The sequence below is a fragment of the Prunus avium genome, chromosome 1 (genome assembly GCF_965620075.1).
Source record: "Prunus avium chromosome 1, drPruAviu1.hap1.1, whole genome shotgun sequence".
NCBI lineage: Eukaryota > Viridiplantae > Streptophyta > Magnoliopsida > Rosales > Rosaceae > Prunus > Prunus avium.
The window spans coordinates 49,463,823-49,482,775 of NC_142284.1; the positions used below are offsets into that span (position 1 = coordinate 49,463,823).

Below are 18,953 nucleotides of genomic sequence, written 5' to 3' on the forward strand. Positions count from 1 at the left end.
ACGTTGTAATAAAATTCATGCCACGTGGCAGGCGTTGCTCATTTCAGTTTTCCGGAATTTTGCTATATGGTTTCCCTCCATTAACATCACGGGAAATTGGCGGTAATTGGTCGTCCTGTGTTCTGTTAAGCCCTAATTAATACATGCCCAAGATTGAATTTGAATTTTAAACGAGCGTAGGAAAATTTTACTCTCTCTGCTCGCAAAAATCAAAATATGGAGCAGTTCAAGGGCCAACCTCGCCTTCCGAAATTCGCCGTCCCTAAACGATACGACATACGCCTCAAACCGGACCTCACCGCTTGCAAATTCGGCGGCTCCGTCGCCGTCGATCTCGATATCGTCGCCGATACGCGATTCATCGTCCTCAACGCCGCCGAGATCTCTGTTAACGCCGGTTCTGTGTCTTTCACTCACCAGGACTCTTCCAAGGTGCAAACTGATCCTTGCATTTGCTTTAGTTCGGTTTAATTTTTGTTTTGTTTTATCGGTTCGGAATTTGTTTTAGGCTGCCGAGAATTTGTAGAAAAAGAAATGAAAGGATAGTGGAGGAGTTTGAGGTGTAGGAAAAGGAAAGACCATTTGGAATATCACCTACCTACCTGCATTTCACAGGCGGATTTGCTATGTTAACTGAATTTGAGTAACTGAATGTTTGAGCAGGTTTTCAAGCCTTCAAAAGTTGAGATATTCGAAGAAGATGGGATTTTGGTTTTGGAGTTTGGGGAGACACTTCCATTTGGGCTGGGAGATTTGGCCATTTCTTTTGAAGGAATCTTGAATGAAAACATGAAGGGGTTCTATAGAAGGTATTATTTGAATGTGGGATGTGTCATAAACTCCATCTTCTTTTTGTTCTTTCAATCTTATTTTAATTCGTTGTTATAGATATGTTTAGACTTTGATTTGTTCTGTGCAGTACATATGAGCATAATGCTGAGAAGAAAAATATGGCAGTTACACAGTTTGAACCGGTTGATGCCAGGCGGTGCTTTCCATGTTGGGATGAACCTGCTTGGAAGGTCATACACATGCACACACTTTCTCTCTCTTTCTCACACTCACGGATTTGGCTTAAGTTTTATTCGTATCTCGTGGCTTTAAAAAAAATCAATTCTGGATCCCTTACATGGTTCTAAATGCACTTTGGGTCCTGGAAAAGAGAAAAAAAGGATTTGTTGCGAATGATTGTAGATTAGTAGAGAAATCAATCTTCCAGTTTTGGTTGAATTGTTTCACTTCTACAGTTTATGCCTTGACCTTATTCATTCTTACTGGCACTTTGATTGACAGGCTACATTCAAGATTACATTGGCTGATGTTCCGTCTGAATTAGTAACTCTTTCCAACATGCCGGTTGTAGAAGAAAAAGTGGATGGACATCTGAAGACAGTTTCATATCTGGAGTCACCAATTATGTCTACATATTTGGTGGCCATTGTTGTTGGATTGTTTGATTATGTTGAAGATCATACATCTGATGGTAAACTCATATACCATAGCCTTTGTTTCATGTATATGTTAACACAACCCTTTCTTGATGTTGTCACTTTCATCTCATCACAGGGGTTAAAGTGCGGGTATATTGCCAAGTTGGTAAGGCAAACCAAGGGAAATTTGCATTGAGCGTTGCTGTCAGGACACTTGAATTGTACAAAGAGTACGTTTATACATCACAGAATCACCCAAATAAAAATAAATAAATAAATAAATTACTGATCATGGGTTATAGCCTTCATATTCAAGCTGCAAATTACACTTAATGTATGCTGTGGACTATAAGTAGCAGCACTTTTGTGATTATACTGCATTTTTGGCATTCATTATCAAATCAATGATGACATGTTCTACAGATACTTTGCTGTGCCCTACTCTTTGCCCAAATTGGATATGGTTGCAATCCCTGATTTTTCTGCTGGGGCCATGGAGAATTATGGTTTAGTTACATACCGTGATGCAGCATTGCTCTTTGATGAGCAGCATTCTGCAGCTTCCAACAAGCAAAGTGTAATATACAAATCCTGAATGTCACTCTAGCTTTCAGAATTTAGATAATAACTTACTATAATGTGAAGCTATTGTTTTTGCACCCAAAGATATGTTTAATCACTTCATGCGGTTTTTGTAAAAGGTTGCAATTGTCGTGGCACATGAATTGGCTCACCAGTGGTTTGGCAATCTTGTAACGATGGAATGGTGGACACATTTGTGGCTGAACGAGGGATTTGCAACATGGGTATCGCTTCATTTCATTTTTTGTACTTGTTACTTTACCTGTTTGTGGACTTAAAGTAAGTGTTTTAATGTCATTAGGTGAGCTATTTAGCTACTGATAACTTGTTCCCAGAGTGGCAAATATGGACTCAGTTTCTTGATGAATGTACTGGGGGTCTTAGGCTGGATGCTCTTGAAGAATCTCACCCCATCGAGGTACATTTATGTGGACTAAGGCTTTCATGGGTTTCATTTTGAGTTCTTTTGTCCAAAAATTTTCTTTTTGCGGGCATCAATCCTTGTTAACCTGTATGACAGGCTTTACTCGCGGTTATATTTAGGTCATTATTTACTGGAGAGTGTTAGTATATACTTGGTTTACCTAACCTTTTTGGTAATATTTTTTACCGTCAGGTGGAGATAAATCATGCTGATGAGGTTGATGAAATATTTGATGACATAAGTTATACAAAAGGTGCTTTTCTTATCCGGATGCTACAAAGCTATCTCGGCGCTGAATGCTTTCAGGTTGGTCCTTTGTTATTTTAGAAACCCCCTCTGGCTTGAAGCAATTATCTTATTCTCTGAGAAATTTACATTTATGATAAAGGGGTTTGGTGTAATGTTTCTCATCCTGTTTTCTTGAATTTTTTAATTTGTATTCTTGTTCCTTATCAAACTGGATTCTTATTTAAATTACAGAGTTGATTACATGTTATTTCTTCATGCATCTAGAGGTCACTTGCTTCATATATAAGAAAGCACGCGTCCTCAAATGCAAAGACAGAAGATTTATGGGCTGCCCTTGAGGAGGGATCTGGTGAACCTGTGAACAAGCTAATGAATTCATGGACTCAGCAAAAAGGTTACCCAGTTGTTTCCGTCAAAATCAAAGATCAGAAATTGGAGTTTGATCAGGTTTCCTTGTGTTTGCCTCCTTCAAAATCTTGTTTTAGTATCAAATGCAATTATCAAGAAATTGTGTCTGAGATCTAATGCATATATAAGCTGTTAAATTGTTTGTTTAGGTTTAATTCCATGGTACTTGGAAACGGACAAATATCTGATCAATAAAGTAATAATTGACAGACACAGTTCTTGTCAAGTGGTTCTCAAGGTGATGTTCAATGGATTGTGCCGATAACATTATGTTGTGGCTCATATAATGCACGCAAGAGTTTCCCACTACAAACGAAGTCTGGAACTCTTGACATAAAGGAATTTCTGGGTTGCTCAATAGCAGAGACTGGAAGTAGAGGAAGCAATGAAAACAATGCATTATGCAGCTGGATAAAAGTCAATGTGGATCAGACTGGTTTTTACAGGGTGAAATATGATGAGGAACTTGCAGATAAACTTAGAAATGCTATAGAGAACAAATACTTGTCTGCAACTGACAGATTTGGTAATCATCTTTTTATGCACACATCTCTTTGATAGCGAAGATGATAGTTTTCATTGCTTACCTTGGCTCGCCAGCAGTTTCATCAAGTTTTTCCTTTTAACAGGAGTTTTAGATGATTCATTTGCCCTTTCTATGGCTCGCCAGCAGTCTTTTGCTTCATTGCTTACCTTGTTGGGTGCTTACAGAGAGGAACTTGACTTTACAGTGCTGTCAAATTTGATTACTGTAATGATCACCTCTGCATTGTGTTTATGTTACTGTATTTATGGCCTTGGCTTGATTCTGGTGTTAACTTTTCTCAGACAAGCTATAAGCTGGCAAGAATTGCAGCTGATGCAGTACCCGAGCTAATGGATCTCATTAATCAATTCCTTATTGGCCTTCTCCAGTACTCTGCACAGTAAGGTTTTTTCTTCATTTTTTAACTGCTCAAGCATCTATAGAAATCTGTGATTAAGAATTCTGGAAATTGAAAGTGCTCTGTCCACTGCTCATTTAACCTTAAGTGATATAAGTCAGTTGTATATCAAATTTGTTGCAAGTTAAATTTTGAAGCTACCATATAAAATGGGAGGTTATATGGAACATTTGACAGATTGCCTTTGTGTAGAAACAAGATCTCGGGAAACATCTTTCTTGATGCTACATATGTTTGACACTCCCAAACTATCCACAAGATTTACTTATTTCTTTTTCTTTATTTTTGTTGAAGTTTATTGTTTGTGTTTGAATTTGTTTACAGGAAGCTTGGTTGGGACCCTAAACCCGGCGAGAGTCATTTAGATGCAATGTTGAGAGGAGAAATTTTAGCTGCCCTTGCTGTGTTTGGACATGACCTGACGATAAATGAAGCAAGTAGGCGCTTTCATGCCTTCTTAGATGACAGAAATACAGCACTCCTTCCTGCTGACATAAGAAAGGTTGTTTTGCTTTAAACCATTCATTAAGCACCCATATTTGTCCTTTTAAGTTCCCTGCTGATGTTCATCATGAACTATTGCTGCAGGCAGTGTATGTGGCTGTAATGCAAAGAGTAAGCACATCTAACAGATCAGGCTATGAATCTCTTCTTAGAGTTTACAGAGAGACTGATCTAAGCCAGGAGAAAAACCGCATTTTAAGTAATACTGATTAATTTGTAAAATCATTCTAAACATCTGAGTTTGTTATAATGTGGCAATAATATCTCTCTCGGTGCCTGCAGGTTCATTAGCATTGTGTCCTGATCCAATCATAACACTGGAAGTTCTCAACTTTTTATTGACTTCTGAGGTATTTCAGATTTTATTTATCTCTTCATTTCAGTTTGATAGTTTTACAAATTAGTAGTAAAATAGAGTATCTTAAAGCTTGGTGATATACCGACTTCAATACCCATCTATATAGGTCCGCAGTCAGGATGCTATCATGGGACTTTCTGTTAGTAGTAAAGGACGGGAAACAGCTTGGATGTGGCTGAAGGTAACTCTCAAGCACTAGTTTTTACTGCTTCTTTATGAAATTGGTAGTTAGGTGAGGGGGTTTAAATTAAACGCTAATTTAAAGACTTAACAACTACACAAAGCTTAACTTAACCTGAAAGCAATATGACTAGTCAACTGTTAGGCATAAACTAGCAACAATCACACACACAGATAAACAACCAATACCTACAAGCCTAGAAGATCACTAGTGACTACCTAGGCACTCAGAAGGACCCGTCAGTCTAGGCATTCCCTGTGCTAGCAACAACTAAGGTGAGAAGTGTGAACACATCAAGATCAAATAAACAACATTTAGATGATGACTAGTCAACAGCAAGAACACAACACCAGAAAAACATGAACAAACCCAGAAAATTGTTCACTCAGAAACCCACGATTGGGAAAAATTGGGAGTCATCATCCGACCAGGCAATCCACTAAGCAAAGAAGATTCTTACAGAGAAAACGCAACTAAGCTCAAGGAAACCTATATCTATTTAGGAAACGAGCTACCTCCATGCAATCTTCTTTTCCAAACTTAGCAAAGCTTGCAGTTAGTTCTTCATGGCAATGGCAGCTACCTCCTTAGCTCGTTCACCCCATGGCACCAGCTTACATAGCTCACTCCAAACAAGAACAAGAAATTTGGATTCAAAATGAAATGATCAATTTCTTTAAAAAACCATACTCTTGAAGAAATCAATTTAGAATTTGACTTAGATTTATATGAGTATGTGTTTGATTTAGCTAGATGCAGATTTCATTTTCAAAGCAGTTTTTAAAAACAATTTGAAAAACTCATTTATGAAAAGATGGAGAAATCACTTCAAAGGAAAGGAGAGCAAATGAGGAAAAACTCACAACCTCTCAAAAACACCCTTCCTGAAGTAATGGCTCAAAGGAGAATGAAGGGTCCATTTACCCAAAATTCCTAGGTTAGAAAAGGACAAATGGCAGCAAAAGAATATCAGAGAATAAGACAAAACTTCATAAGGACCCAGTTGGAATCATGAGCTGGCAATCCTTATGATGTATTGAAGATGACTAGTCATACACATACAAGATGACTAGTCATGCACATACAAGATGACTAGTCATAACCTAATGCATTCTAATGAAAGTAATGGGAGAATTACCTTTGCCAATGCATGATTGTGTTGAGCTTTCTGAAGATAATAGCCAAAAGAGAACAACTTGAGCAATTTATCTTAGTCTAACCTTGAGCTTGAGTAATTACATTACAAGTCCTATTACAACGTTGACAAGGGAAGCCAAAAGAAAAAAAAAACTTTGCTAGAATATGACTCAACACTTTAAACCCCAATTTTTTCATTTTTTTTTCTTTTATACAAGCGATAGTCTAACTTACTCTAAATTTATCAAATCTACGGGAGGGAAATTCGAACTTGGGTGTGAAGGGGCAGGTTCAATGTTTTGTTTTTGAGTCTTCTTTTCCCACTTTTGTTGCTGTGTTTGATTTTTGCCTTTTGGATGCTTCGAAATGCAGGATAACTGGGAGCACATCTCGAACACCTGGGGTTCCGGATTTCTAATTACCTGCTTTGTCACAGCAATTGTTGCTCCGGTTCGTTTAACAAAAAAATCTTCTTTTCTAAGAGGTTCCTATTTTGTTTAATTTAGATCCGAAATTACATAAGCAAATGGTTTCTAACGCCTTCATTTTCCTTTGCAGTTTGCTTCAATTGAGAAGGTGAAGGAAATAGATGAGTTCTTCAAAGCCCGACCTAACCCTTCAATAACTAGAACCTTGAAGCAGAGCATCGAGAGGGTACACATCAACGCCAAGTGGGTTCAGAGTGTTGATAGTGAGAAAAATCTTGCTGATGTTGTGAAGGAGTTGGTGCACAGGAAATACTGAGGTTCCATTTTTGGCCTCCTCTGGTCGGTAGCCAATCTTGCCCGTTATGTCAACGGCCAACCAATCACCAGTCCATTGAGAATAATATAACAAAAATTAGAGAGAAGATCACAAATGGGCAAGCCAATTTCCAAATTTACTACTTTTATAAGCATTAGGATTGAAATAATATCAAGGGTAAATACCTCACTGAGCTGTTTAACTCGGAGGCATAATGAATACAATTTGCCCACAATGTTAAATGCATCACACTGCCACCCTTTCCTATTTCTACTACCAAGCAGCTAAGATTTACACAGCCACAAGCGGGCACAGCACAGTGTATAGCAAACACTTAAAAAATAAAAAAACAGAAGATTCTAGAATGGCATGGCAGATGTTCTATGATACATACAGACTGCGGTTCTCATTAAGCAATGAAGCCCAGGTGAAAAACAAAAGGGCAACATGATATCAGATCATAAGAAGCCATCATGTTTTGCTTTTAAACTTCCTTTGAGCTTTCAAATCCACCACGATTACAGTAATGTTGTCCTTACTTCCTTTTTGAAGAGCACGGTTAGAAAGCAACTCCGCAGCTGCCTGAGCTGCGAGATCAATTCCTTCGCCTCTTTCCAGAGGAAGTGGAGTAACGCCATTCTTCTTGTGCCAGAGAAGTATTCGTCTCCGAGCAAGGTCACACACTTCTTCATTTGACATAACATCCCATAAACCATCACTGGCTAAAATGAGGCATTCGTCATCTTTTGTTCGAGGAATAAACATCACTTCTGGCTCTGGAATGATCCACGGTTTTAAATATCTATCGCCTGCAACTCGAAACCAAGGTTGAAATTTAACTTTACGAAGTGTTGGACTACCCAAGTTTGACCAGGATGTATTTTTTCTATGTACTTTGGTTAGAAAATAAGTTTGTGTCTAAAAAAACACATATCATGTTTGGACCTAACATCAAATTTTCATGAATATATGATTTCTGGACAAAGTTTAGTTACTACTTTACTGTAGATATATTAGTATTATGAAAAGTACTACAGAAGTCCTCCATGAAAGAAGCATGGAATTGCGAAAGAAAAAAAAAATTATGGTGAAGCACATACCTATAGACCTCGACATAGCAAGAACACCAAAAACACGATGCCCATTCCATTGTATGACCTTGCCCCCAGCTGCCTCAATCCTTGCATATTCATCTTCCCGATTTGGCTAAAATAACGAATGCAGATCAGTTTGCATAATCAGTAATGAACTATAAGATACAGTAGTTCAGTTAGAGAACCTTACTTTATGATCCACTGATAATGCCATGGGTTCTTTACCACGACACAGAACTGCTCTTGAATCTCCACAGTTTGCTACTATTATATGAGACGAACAAATAAGGGCAACAACAGCAGTGGAACCAACAGTTTCCGGGGCAATAGGCTCAAGACTAGCCTTCCCTCCAACTTCTGCATCAACCTTGTGAAAACAATTGGTAAATGCTTTTCTCCATTGCTCTTGGCAATCATCTTTGATACTTTCATGAATAAGGCCTTCCTTAACGGACTCTATCTCTTCAACCAAAGCCAAATGTACACGATCACGACAATAGTTTGCAACCTAAACAAAGTGAAACCCAACCCCACGAAACACAGTTACTGGCAGAAAGACATTATATGCATGATATGCAGTAGGAAAAATATGCACAAGAAATAGATAAGAAATATGAAATGGTACCTGAGAGCCTCCATGACCATCATAGACTCCAAAGAAATGAACAGTCTGGTTTAAACACTTGCTCATGCCATCAAGTACCCGGTCGCCAATCAGCATTTGAATTGGAATTTTTAAAAGTTGAGGTACAGTGGCAAGTGCATCTTCCATCTCTGGTCTTCTTCCAATCATGGACGTAAACCCCCAAAGTGGCACATAGTCTACCTCAAAAACACTGCGGCTTACTGTTTCTTTGACCCCTGTTTCCACAGGCAATTGAACAACTTCAGATGGCTTTGGGTCAGACCCATCACGATTTTCTTCCTCAAGGCTCACCGTCATAGCAAGGGGGTCAGTTGTGATCTCTGTCTCAACTTTTGAATCACCCAAATCTGAAGCCTTTGCAACATCAACACAGCAAATGCTCTTCTCAACGTCTACAGAAGTCAGTGTCCCTATGTCAGGACTAGCCTCATAAACGAGGAAGTCTTCTAAACATAAGCTACTTGACTCACTAGCCACAGAGAGTGAACAAGAGCTATCAAGAATCTGATCGCCTTCCAATGATAGGGAATCATCTTCCTCACTTTCCCGAGCTATCACATCAGCAGCAGAAACCCAATTGCTTCCGTCTTGAGATATCATATCCAACAAAGGAGGTTCTCCTTCCTCGTCCTCTTTTGGCACTGAAACTTCTACAAAACTAACTTCATTCTCCAAATAACTACAATTACAGTCCTCTTCACCAGCTGCAACCGTCTCACTGGAACCCCTGGTGACAGAATCAGATAGCAACCCCGCCGTGTCTGTCATTAGCTTAAGTCTTGTGACATCCATGTGGGTAGCTATGTTTGGGTTATCACAGACTGAGTTACCTACTCTAAATGGCACCGTGACCGCCGGAGACATCTCCTCCATCAAAAACCTTATCTGGGCAGTACAAAAAGTTACCCTTCGACCCCTCTAACATCACACAACCTGTCATTTCTCAATTAATTGTTGACTTTCTTCTCTTATTGGGAATGATTTTGGAATGTGAATGGTGGGTTTTAACAGACCATTGTCCATGCCTAAGGCACCCAAATAAAGGCCAAAAGAGGGTGCAAATTCAGGAGATGTGAATGTATAGATGAGCTAAAAGGTGGTGAAAAGGAAATGGGTAGTCAGATCTGGCCAACAACAATGGATCCACACTTCTATTTGCGGAAATATGAGCCCTAAATAGGCTAAAAAGACATGTTTGAGGCCTTGTCAACTTCTTCTCTGGACTCTTCTCTATCTACCTCCATCAACTACGGCAGAAAGAAACAACCAGAAAAACCTTTAAATGCACAAATGAAAAACTGTAAAATAGAAAGATAAAAAAATAAACAAAAAATCAGATTAAATATGAAACCAACCCCTTATCTAAACACAAGAAAGAAAGAGAAAAAGGGGTCATGAGAAAGAAACCCAAGAAAGGCAAAGCCAAGAATCACAGGAAAACCCTATGAAGGAAAGCACCTTTTTTTTTTTTTTTATTTATAAAAACAATTACTTGACTTCCCTGGATCTGGGGCAAGCTATCTCGGCCTCTTGTAATTGAACTCTCTCTCTTTCAAATAATTATGACAATTATTAAGCAAGAAAAGAGAGAAGGTAAAAGAAGAAAGGAAAAGAAGAATCACTACCTAATTTGTCAACTGTATAGTCTTTTCTTCCCTCCCTTTCACTGGACTCTCTCTCTCTCTCTCTATCATTTTCTACGTCCAGAGACTTTATTTTAACAGCTGAAATCCATGGGAAGGATCAAAAAAATCAAGAAACAGGATATGGGGATGCTTACCATTTAAAAAATCAGCTCAAATATGACTTCTTTTTTATACACGTACCTGGAGCTGAGACTTGCAAGCGCAAGAAAGGGAGTGGAGAGAAGAAATACCCAAAATAAAGTAAAAACAATAAGAAAATAGAGAAAAAAAAATTAGGACTAGAGAGACTGGGGAGTGTATTTGAAGAGTGAGAAAAAGGTGACACATGTCAAATCTAGAAGAGCATATTGAAGCATCTCCACCCATCCCATGATCTTTTCCCTTTTCATTCTCTAATCCAAAATTATTATCAAAATACTTTAAAGGGTTTTTTACATATTTGCTAATATTAAAAAGGGACTTTTCTCATATACCTTACAAGGTTTTTCTTTTTCTTTTTTTCTTTTTTTCTTTTGGCATAGGGAGAATACTTAATAGTCACAACTGCATTTTGTGAGGTTTTATATGGCTCAATAGAAAGTACATGTAAGTTTGTAACCTTAGAAACCAAAAGCGCAAATAAAAGACACACAAACACAAATTGAGAATTTGGTTAGCTAAATATGAAAACCAACCTACACTTGCACTTTAATCTTAATTTCAACAAATAATTATGCTTATAGACTGGCAAATTCCTTTTCTCAATTCCATTTTTCTGAAAATATTTTTCGAAAACGTTACTAAATAGGCCATATCAACTGAGCACCTACTATGTCATGTTGCATAGTAAAACTTAGTAGAAGCATGATGCATCAAGCGGAAAGAGCTATATGAATTGCTGTATACGTCAGACATAGTAGGTAGTGATATGATTTCAACGTCCAACTTCCACAAACTGTGCCATACCAACTTTTAAACCTAAATTCGTATAATTTGTATCCGTATAATACAATTTTCGTAATATACTTGGGGAAACATGGCATTTAGTTGTATAATTATTCATTAAGCTCTGCAAAATGTCTCAGCTTTGCCCTAATTTTCTTAAGAGTTTGCTGCATCTAGTTGACTTTTGCAATCATTAACTAAATCAATTATGGAAGAAAAGAAATTAGCATTTTCCTTTCCAAAAACAATGAGAAGTCAAAACGACAGTACCTTTCGAAATTTAGACAAACTAGACGCCTTCTCCCACATGGCTCAACTGTCCTTTGTACAAATCCACTAGAAAAATTCGTTACTAATAATCATTTGGCCTGAATAGGAAGATGAAATTATAAAATATTTTCCACAAATCTAGATTTGAAAACAGATAATAATACAAAAGTGAAGTAAAATACTGTCAAGTGTCCACTATTTATCTTTCTTTTTTTCGTTTTTTGTTTTTTGTTTTTTGTTTTTGTTTTTTTCTGAAAACAATGCCGAAACAAACAGAAAGAAAGTGAAGATGTCTCGGAGGCTCGGACTACCTGGCAGCTGGCTGACTGACTAGTGTCATAAAACGACGTCACCAAGTGACGCGAGTTACTCAAATTGAAAAATGAAACGGCCCACTTCACTTTTCTTATTGGGTCTCTCATCTTTTCTCCTCTTCTGGGTTTGGTTTGTAGGTCTCTCCGAGTCTGACCTAAAATTTAGGGCCTGACATAAAAAAAGGACCTAAAATTCGGAGCCCTCTCTCTTTTTCTCTCATTTGGGTCAGAGAAGTTCTGAGCCCAACCTCCCTTGAGCTGGGTTACACAAAGCACAAGCCAGGAAATAAAAAGAATAGAGAGATCTTGCTTGCTCTCATGTTCGATTGAGAACGACATTGAAAAAGTCAAACACAAAAGTTTCATTTAAAAAAAGAAAATTCCAAATCTCCCATACGTCCAAGGTGACATATTAAGCAAAGAAGAAGACCTTAGAATAGTGATATTAACAATGGAAAAAGAAGGCGTATAAAAAGACACCTCATAATTTGTAATATTCCATTTTGGACACAGAATAAGAGGTGTAATTCAAGTTCATCCCTTAAAAGATTACACAACACAACAGAGAAAATTCTCTCTAAAATGGCTACTACCGAGTTTCTTGGTAATTGGCTAAGTTGAATTATGATTTGGCCGGAAACTGCCGCTAGAGAAGGCAAGGATGATAACATTGCCAACCTGGGCAGCCAGGACACCAGTTCCAGAATTCTCAGTCAGACTACATTCTAACTTCTACTAACTCACAAAACCTTACTGAAGAAGGCAAGGATGACAACACTTGCCCTTTTCTGGGCCTTTATAGAGCTTTTCAATAGCTGCTGTACACTAAAATGGTAATATGGCAAGCTGTATGGCAGCCAATTCGGAAGATATGCCGAGTTTCTTTCCTTCTTTTTAAATTACGAACCCAAATTAAGCATATGAGCATATGTCTGCGCAGTCGGCTTGCCATTTTTCGTCCCCCGGGATTCGGTGTTATGGTAACATGGGATCACCAGATGATGCAAGCATATGTAACTCTGCTTCCTTGGCTGCCCGTTCACTAGTAAAATCTACTCTTGAATCACCTGCAGATATTAGAGACTAAACTTTAATCGACTAAGATTCATAACAGAATAACATCAGATAATACCAGTAAAGTAATAAGATCCTGCAAACAAGAACAAAGCATTAGATGGACAGTTAGGTGATATACTTTTCTGTCCAACTACATTTCCATGAAAGCAAAGGCCGGATTTCATACTAACAAGCAAAAGCCACATCGACAAAATTATCTACAAAACAATGTTATTAAAAGAAAAAAGATTAACCTAAAAGAATTCATGATGTCACCATTTTCATTTCTAAGTTTCTAACCATGTGCTACCTCTCCCTCTAAAAGAGGTTTGGGTTTAACCTACAGGAGGGAAGAGATTTGACGAGGGGGGTAGTACACCCCATTGAGTGAATGTTGCCATTTGATTATTCCATCACTCAGACTATTTTGTCTGAAATGAATTCCAGACATAACAAGCCCAGCATATTGTCTACCCACACCTGAAGCGTAAGATGGGGGTTTTGGAATTCACACAGGACATTCATTTTCACCATCAACGTGTATTATGCAAATGAAAATAAAATTCATTGCCAAAACTAGTATAAACTGAAGCGAATGTCATTGTCACCCCTATGCAAAGTCAAACATGAAGTAAATCTTGTATTTCTCTAGTACACAGACAAGAACAGCATACACTCAGGTGACGGATGCAACCAGAATTGAGCATGGAAAATCCACTCACTCAGAAGCACATGGATACTGACCAAATAAAAAAAACTAGTCGAAAATGCTTTTATGAGTCACAAAATTCCTCCCTCATGCCATGAGGAAAGAAATAGAAATAGAAAATAACGACCAGTCACCAATGGAGTCACAATTGCATACCAAAAACTTGGCGAAGCCCTTTTACAGCATCAAAGTTCTTGTATGTATAGCCAACAAAGCTTAGATCTTTGGGAGTCAATTGCAACTGCATGAAATTATAAGGCGATAAGGATCAACCGTCATACATTAGTACTAAATTATAAATTCCTTCAAAACGTGGCATGAGTTCGTATGAAAAGGCAATTGCAGATCTTGGTGGATCCTCTGGAAAATAGACATGAGACCTTTAAATATAACTAAAGGGCAATAATAATTTAAAGACCTTTCTTGCCTAATAATGCATATTCATTTCGAAAAAATGCTACACAAGATAAGAGATAAGCAAAAGCCAATTGATATTGATTTTCTACAACCAAATCCCCCTGTCACAAAATTAAAAAACAGAATTTTTGGCATCAAATGGCGCTACTACAGATTTCACAGTGGCTGGCTAATGTTTACAATTTTAACTTGAGAAACCGCATCAAAAAGAAAAATACAAATAAAAAAGGAAACACAAACAAAAATTTGAAGAAAAAAAAAAAAGAAATCCGGGTTTGATATTTTCTTTTCCCTATGGAACGTCTACTGGGTTGTCTCTTCAAAAGGACAGATAATCATAATACCAACTGACTATGCAAAGTATTACATAGCATGTCTTATATAATGATGTATGCATATCATGAGTACATAAACAGTATGTATAGTTTGCAAACCTTTCGTGAGGGTCCTGAGCCAGTTCTTGATGACACTGGAGGCTCCAACTAAGCACAAATGCAAAAGATGTAGGAAATCAATAAACACATTATGTTTCATGGTGACGTAATGGAGCTTCTAGATATCACATAAATGAAAGCGTAAAGGAGCTAAAAAGGTGTAAATTAGTGGAACTGTTATAGCAGTAATATTAGTAGAAGAGTAAAAGAAGAAACAATAATGTTGATGCAAATATAAAGAAACCATGAAATAAGAAAATATAAGGATGATATTGTACAATACCTCGTCAAACTTCATAAAGTTCTGGGTATCAAGTTCCCCATTCACTTCTGGTTTGAATGCTGCCTCCATTTCATAGAGTTTGTCCCACACAATGTTCTTGAACCAAGGATGAGACTGAAACAACAAAGTTATACAATTATAAGGCAAAGAACATATCGATGTGAGGATCCCAAAAAACATTTTATTTAAATACGAGAGCCTCACTTTGATTTGATGTGCGCCACCAGTACCTAGCCTATATTCAACATCACATAGCAACTTGCAAATAAGATCCTTAGCCTCAGCTGTCAACCTTGCATCTTCTGGAAATTTTAAGTGGTTTCTCCAATGAACAATCTGACAGAAATTGACAAATAGAGTGAGGAGAACTTTGTATATGAAACGGAAGTGACCTTGGCTCACACCTATGACTCACCATGGAAACTTTGCACTCAGAGTTATGTGAGGGTTATTAAGCATGTTACCTTTCTGCATGTAGTTATTGGATCATCTGAATAAAATGGAGGGTAACCAACAAGCATTTCATACATTATTGCTCCCAATGACCACCTAAATCAAACAATGCATATCACCAACAAAAAAGATGACAGAAGGCGAGAGATAATAAAATATTCAATTATCAGTTACCAGTCGCATTCCATTCCATATCCTTTCTTCAATAGCACTTCAGGTGCAATATAGTCGGGGGTCCCCACAGTTGAAAATGCCTATCCAAAAAAAAGGGGGGGATATAGTGAGGGAAACGTTTTAAGGGGTAAGGCTGAAGATGTACTGCAAAAACAAGTCAGTAAAGATGTTAGCGTACCAACTTCCTCCTGTTCATCTGCCAATGCTGCAGCTGTTCACGGGGGCTTTTCCAACTACTCCTATTATCCGCATCAGGAACGCATACGTCGATATCCATTGGTTCTGTCAAATTTTCATCATCCAAAGTTCTATTTTCATGCAGTGCAGGTAAAGTTGTACAATCAAGAGGCTTACAGAGGCCAAAATCTGAGAGTTTCATGTGACCATTTTTATCCAGAAGAAGGTTGTCTGGTTTAATGTCTCTGAAAAGGCAGTGAATACAAAGTGGTGAGACAAGACTAAATACCTAATGCATACAAATATCAACCCAAAATAATACATCAACCAACAAATATTTTGATAACAAAAGAATAATTTAATAACATGAGAGTAATATTTGTCTTCAACCTGTGTACATAGTTGTGTTTCTGGATAGATTCAATGGCCAGTACACTCTGTGCAATGTAAAATTTAGCCACACTTTCAGTTAAGGTGTCTTCCCTCATCAGCAAAGTCATCATGTCACCACCGGGCAGATATTCCATTATTAAATATAAGTACTCAGCATCCTGAAAGGAGTAGTAAAGTTTAACTATGCAATGGCTGGCAACTTCTGCCAGCAAGTTTCTTTCAGCTCTAACATGTTCCACCTACAAGGGAAAATGAAAAAAATATGACCAGCAATAGTTCAATGAAGAAAATCTTAGAACGAGTTCCAGTGGTAGGTTTGGAACAAAGTCACATGTATGGTCTTACCTGTCCTCTCTTAAGCATTTCAGATTTCTTCAACTTTTTCATGGCATAGATATTGCCAGATTTTTTCTCTCGACACAATCGAACCTGTAGTTTGAGCATGCATTAGGAAAGGTATGCTACTATCAGCAATTGCATTTGGAAAATATATAAGAAGCAAATAGAACAAGCATAGTTTCTGAAATGAAAGCTAACTTTAAGCTAACATGATCCAATGAACACTGAAAACCTTAGTACATTTACATTCTTAAGGATACTATGTTCAATACTGACCTCACCAAAGGCTCCCCTACCAATGATGGTCAAAGGCTCAAAATCATCAACACAAATCTTGTGCCTTTTAAGTCGCATGAATTCTGTTTCCTTTCGCTCTAAGTCTTTGATCAGGTTGACTTGTACCTCCTTTGGCACATCTGAGGAAGCTAATTTCCTTTCCAACACCCATCGTCTGCAACAAAAAGAAACATCATGTCAGTAATTCCTTAGTTGCATCTTTGAACTAAAACATTTTGCAGTGTCCTTGAATGATTTTCACCAGAATATTTAAATCTTAAGAATACAACACGGGGGCAGTAATCCCTATGAAAAAGCAAATTTTAGAAACTGAATAGAATATGCACACGTGATCTATCACATATCAGAAGATACCGACTCAATTGTTCATGCAAAGTTGCAGTGTTTGAGAAGAGAAGTTTCTTATTTGCCACTACCTAACCTTATAGAACTTTGATGTGGAACTCTATCAAAAGCAAAGGTGATAACGCTATCCTTAACCTCAAATTTTAGGGGACCCTTCTTAATTTGAAGATTTTGGGAAAGAAGAGCTGCCCTTGCAAGAGTGGACTCCACCAAATATCTGAGTATTGTTGATCAAGACTGGTTAAAATACTGACTGAGCATAATCTTGAATATTTTTAGAAAATCAATGTTTTCGCCGACAATTACTTGATATACATTTGAGGGTAGTAGTCTAATAGATGTACAGCCTAAATAAGAGCTGAGGTTTGAGCTTGTTGATGATGAGATGGTGCCAGAGGTTGCTTTGAGATCACAGAGCTCAATGAAGGCTAGGGATGCCATTGCTCATAATCTCTTGCACCATGGCCTTGCAGGCACTAGCTTTCTTTAGTGGATAGATAGATAGATACTTGTGCTGTGCTCTCTCAGATTTTTTTGCTTATTAATCTGTTGTTATCAACTAACTTGTTACAGTTTTTCCTGTTTTGTTGTAGAAGTCATTGTCATCATTTCCTCCTTATTTTGTGATTTGTTTGAAGAAGGGGGGCTCTCTGTAAAAGGCATACTTGCCCCTTCCCACAAATGGATGATTGTAATTTGTACTAAGTTTTATACATTAATATCACAGAAACACTTTGGTGTAAACTCAGATTCCATATGAAATTGAATGGCAATAAAAAGATAATCCGAGGAGACCAAATACTAAAAATAACAATAACAAGATCAAAACCCAGACGGTTCAGATTTAGCAAACTTCAATCTATTGCCCAATAGAGAAACTACCATATTTGTTTCTATCTAAGAAACTCTGATTTCCTTACTTATCCCCACATTTCCTAAACACAAATGTAAAGAGAAACACATGTTTCAATTAACCAAAACATGATAATAACACACATTTCGTTCTTGCCACATTTTCACATCAACCAAACAGCACAAATTGAAAGCAATTGATGAAATGGCGAAATCCAAAGCTATGCTATGTCAAGTCCAAATTACTACCCAAACTACATTACTTAAGCAATCAAACAAAGCTTAAGTACATAACAAGGTGAAAATCTGTAAGCAATTAAGTTGAAACATACCTCTCTTTTCGTTCTTGAATGTTCTTCATCTGAGCTCTGTAGTGGTTCTCTATGAACTGTTTGGCTGCTGCCACCTTCTCCATCGTCAAGCTCGACCCCAAGACCTCCTCTTCCTGCTCCTCTCGATCCTCCATTACAGTCTATGTATCGTCTCTTTCTCTCTCTAGAGAGTATCAGTTTTCTCTCTCTCTAGAGACCCACTCTGGAGCTCGGTTTTATTGCAACGACGAGCAGTAGATGATGAAAGAGAACCTTAGAAAACCTCTTTCGTTCTAGCTTCCATTTACTCACTCCTCAACCGCCATTCGCATGCCACGTGTTCGGGTCGTACTTTTCACTCTGACTCATCTTGACGTGGCGGGGACCGATTGACCGGCAGTGGCGAGCTCAGGGAGTTTCGAAGCAGGCGATCGGAGCTGGTTGATTTCTTTATCAATAATTTTCACGATCGCTGCCACAGGATGAGTGGTGGAAGCACGCGCTTGCAAGTGGGAGTGTGACGCACTCCACGTTGTTGTGAGGGAAAGTGTACTTGTCATATTTAATGACGCTTTATCACATTTTTTAACGTGAAAAGCACAAAGACGGCCCCGTAAGTTGGCAGTGATTGGGGCGTGAAGCGCACTCGCCTTTCATAGGATGTGGATCTGTTCAATGTCCAGGTCAGTGATGTAGTGTCTCTGCTAGAACACCCTGGACCTCGTGTTGTAATTACCGTGCAAGTTGTATCCCCTGTGGACAGGTCTAGATAGAATAGCCGTTTTTTCTTTAATGGTCTTTTGTGCGTTATAATTTAGCGTTAATTATTTCATGAAAAATCTTACGGTGAATCGTGTG

The 18,953-nt window shown here is 38.0% G+C and overlaps 3 protein-coding genes and 1 long non-coding RNA gene across 6 annotated transcripts; 1 reads left to right on the plus strand and 3 right to left on the minus strand.

Moving 5' to 3' along the window:
- Window positions 1–59: 59 nt before the first annotated feature.
- Window positions 60–7,382, plus strand: LOC110765102 (aminopeptidase M1-like). The gene is made up of 19 exons (XM_021968159.2): window positions 60–432; window positions 664–809; window positions 920–1,022; window positions 1,294–1,483; window positions 1,567–1,660; window positions 1,854–2,007; window positions 2,132–2,236; window positions 2,314–2,430; window positions 2,629–2,742; window positions 2,950–3,132; window positions 3,304–3,619; window positions 3,723–3,844; window positions 3,922–4,019; window positions 4,362–4,539; window positions 4,626–4,740; window positions 4,824–4,891; window positions 5,006–5,080; window positions 6,590–6,667; window positions 6,776–7,382. Exons 1-19 carry the CDS (start codon window positions 217–219, stop codon window positions 6,959–6,961), a joined length of 2,658 nt encoding a protein of 885 aa, XP_021823851.1. The 5' UTR covers window positions 60–216; the 3' UTR covers window positions 6,962–7,382.
- Window positions 3,493–5,968, minus strand: LOC148297953 (uncharacterized). Its single transcript, XR_015830911.1, has 2 exons — window positions 5,596–5,968; window positions 3,493–4,012 (listed from the first exon to the last, which is right to left on the minus strand). It is a non-coding gene; the product is annotated as an uncharacterized LOC148297953 (long non-coding RNA).
- Window positions 7,089–10,683, minus strand: LOC110765112 (protein phosphatase 2C 50). 3 transcript variants are annotated; one of them, XM_088246468.1, is made up of 6 exons: window positions 10,528–10,683; window positions 10,327–10,425; window positions 8,681–9,948; window positions 8,246–8,563; window positions 8,062–8,167; window positions 7,089–7,770 (listed from the first exon to the last, which is right to left on the minus strand). In XM_088246468.1, exons 3-6 carry the CDS (start codon window positions 9,572–9,574, stop codon window positions 7,433–7,435), a joined length of 1,656 nt encoding a protein of 551 aa, XP_088102594.1. In that variant the 5' UTR covers window positions 9,575–9,948; window positions 10,327–10,425; window positions 10,528–10,683; the 3' UTR covers window positions 7,089–7,432. The 3 variants fall into 3 exon arrangements, with proteins under 3 accessions (XP_088102594.1, XP_021823880.1, XP_021823891.1); XM_021968188.2 differs by lacking the exon at window positions 10,327–10,425 and having other exon boundaries at window positions 10,528–10,672; XM_021968199.2 differs by lacking the exon at window positions 10,327–10,425 and having other exon boundaries at window positions 10,482–10,615.
- Window positions 10,684–12,322: 1,639 nt separating this feature from the next.
- Window positions 12,323–18,501, minus strand: LOC110765260 (uncharacterized). The gene is made up of 12 exons (XM_021968347.2): window positions 18,117–18,501; window positions 16,567–16,741; window positions 16,297–16,380; window positions 15,949–16,190; window positions 15,560–15,803; window positions 15,382–15,461; window positions 15,219–15,303; window positions 14,959–15,090; window positions 14,755–14,868; window positions 14,472–14,519; window positions 13,777–13,861; window positions 12,323–12,922 (listed from the first exon to the last, which is right to left on the minus strand). The coding sequence occupies exons 1-12, from the start codon at window positions 18,248–18,250 to the stop codon at window positions 12,831–12,833; spliced, it is 1,515 nt and encodes a 504-aa protein (XP_021824039.1). The 5' UTR covers window positions 18,251–18,501; the 3' UTR covers window positions 12,323–12,830.
- Window positions 18,502–18,953: the final 452 nt, after the last annotated feature.

What these genes read in the sequence shown, in the direction of transcription:
- LOC110765102 (XM_021968159.2), top strand. Translation starts at nt 217, where the DNA reads ATGGAGCAGTTCAAGGGCCAACCTCGCCTTCCGAAATTCGCCGTCCCT. An exon ending in ACACTTGAATTGTACAAAGA is followed by an intron (nt 1,661 to 1,853) that starts GTACGTTTATAC and finishes CATGTTCTACAG; the next exon opens with ATACTTTGCTGTGCCCTACT. An exon ending in ACGAGGGATTTGCAACATGG is followed by an intron (nt 2,237 to 2,313) that starts GTATCGCTTCAT and finishes TAATGTCATTAG; the next exon opens with GTGAGCTATTTAGCTACTGA.
- LOC110765112 (XM_088246468.1), bottom strand. Translation starts at nt 9,574, where the DNA reads ATGGAGGAGATGTCTCCGGCGGTCACGGTGCCATTTAGAGTAGGTAAC. An exon ending in ATGGTCATGGAGGCTCTCAG is followed by an intron (nt 8,564 to 8,680) that starts GTACCATTTCAT and finishes CACTTTGTTTAG; the next exon opens with GTTGCAAACTATTGTCGTGA. An exon ending in CATTATCAGTGGATCATAAA is followed by an intron (nt 8,168 to 8,245) that starts GTAAGGTTCTCT and finishes TCGTTATTTTAG; the next exon opens with CCAAATCGGGAAGATGAATA.
- LOC110765260 (XM_021968347.2), bottom strand. Translation starts at nt 18,250, where the DNA reads ATGGAGGATCGAGAGGAGCAGGAAGAGGAGGTCTTGGGGTCGAGCTTG. An exon ending in AAATGCTTAAGAGAGGACAG is followed by an intron (nt 16,191 to 16,296) that starts GTAAGACCATAC and finishes TTTCCCTTGTAG; the next exon opens with GTGGAACATGTTAGAGCTGA. An exon ending in GTGGCGCACATCAAATCAAA is followed by an intron (nt 14,869 to 14,958) that starts GTGAGGCTCTCG and finishes TTGTTGTTTCAG; the next exon opens with TCTCATCCTTGGTTCAAGAA.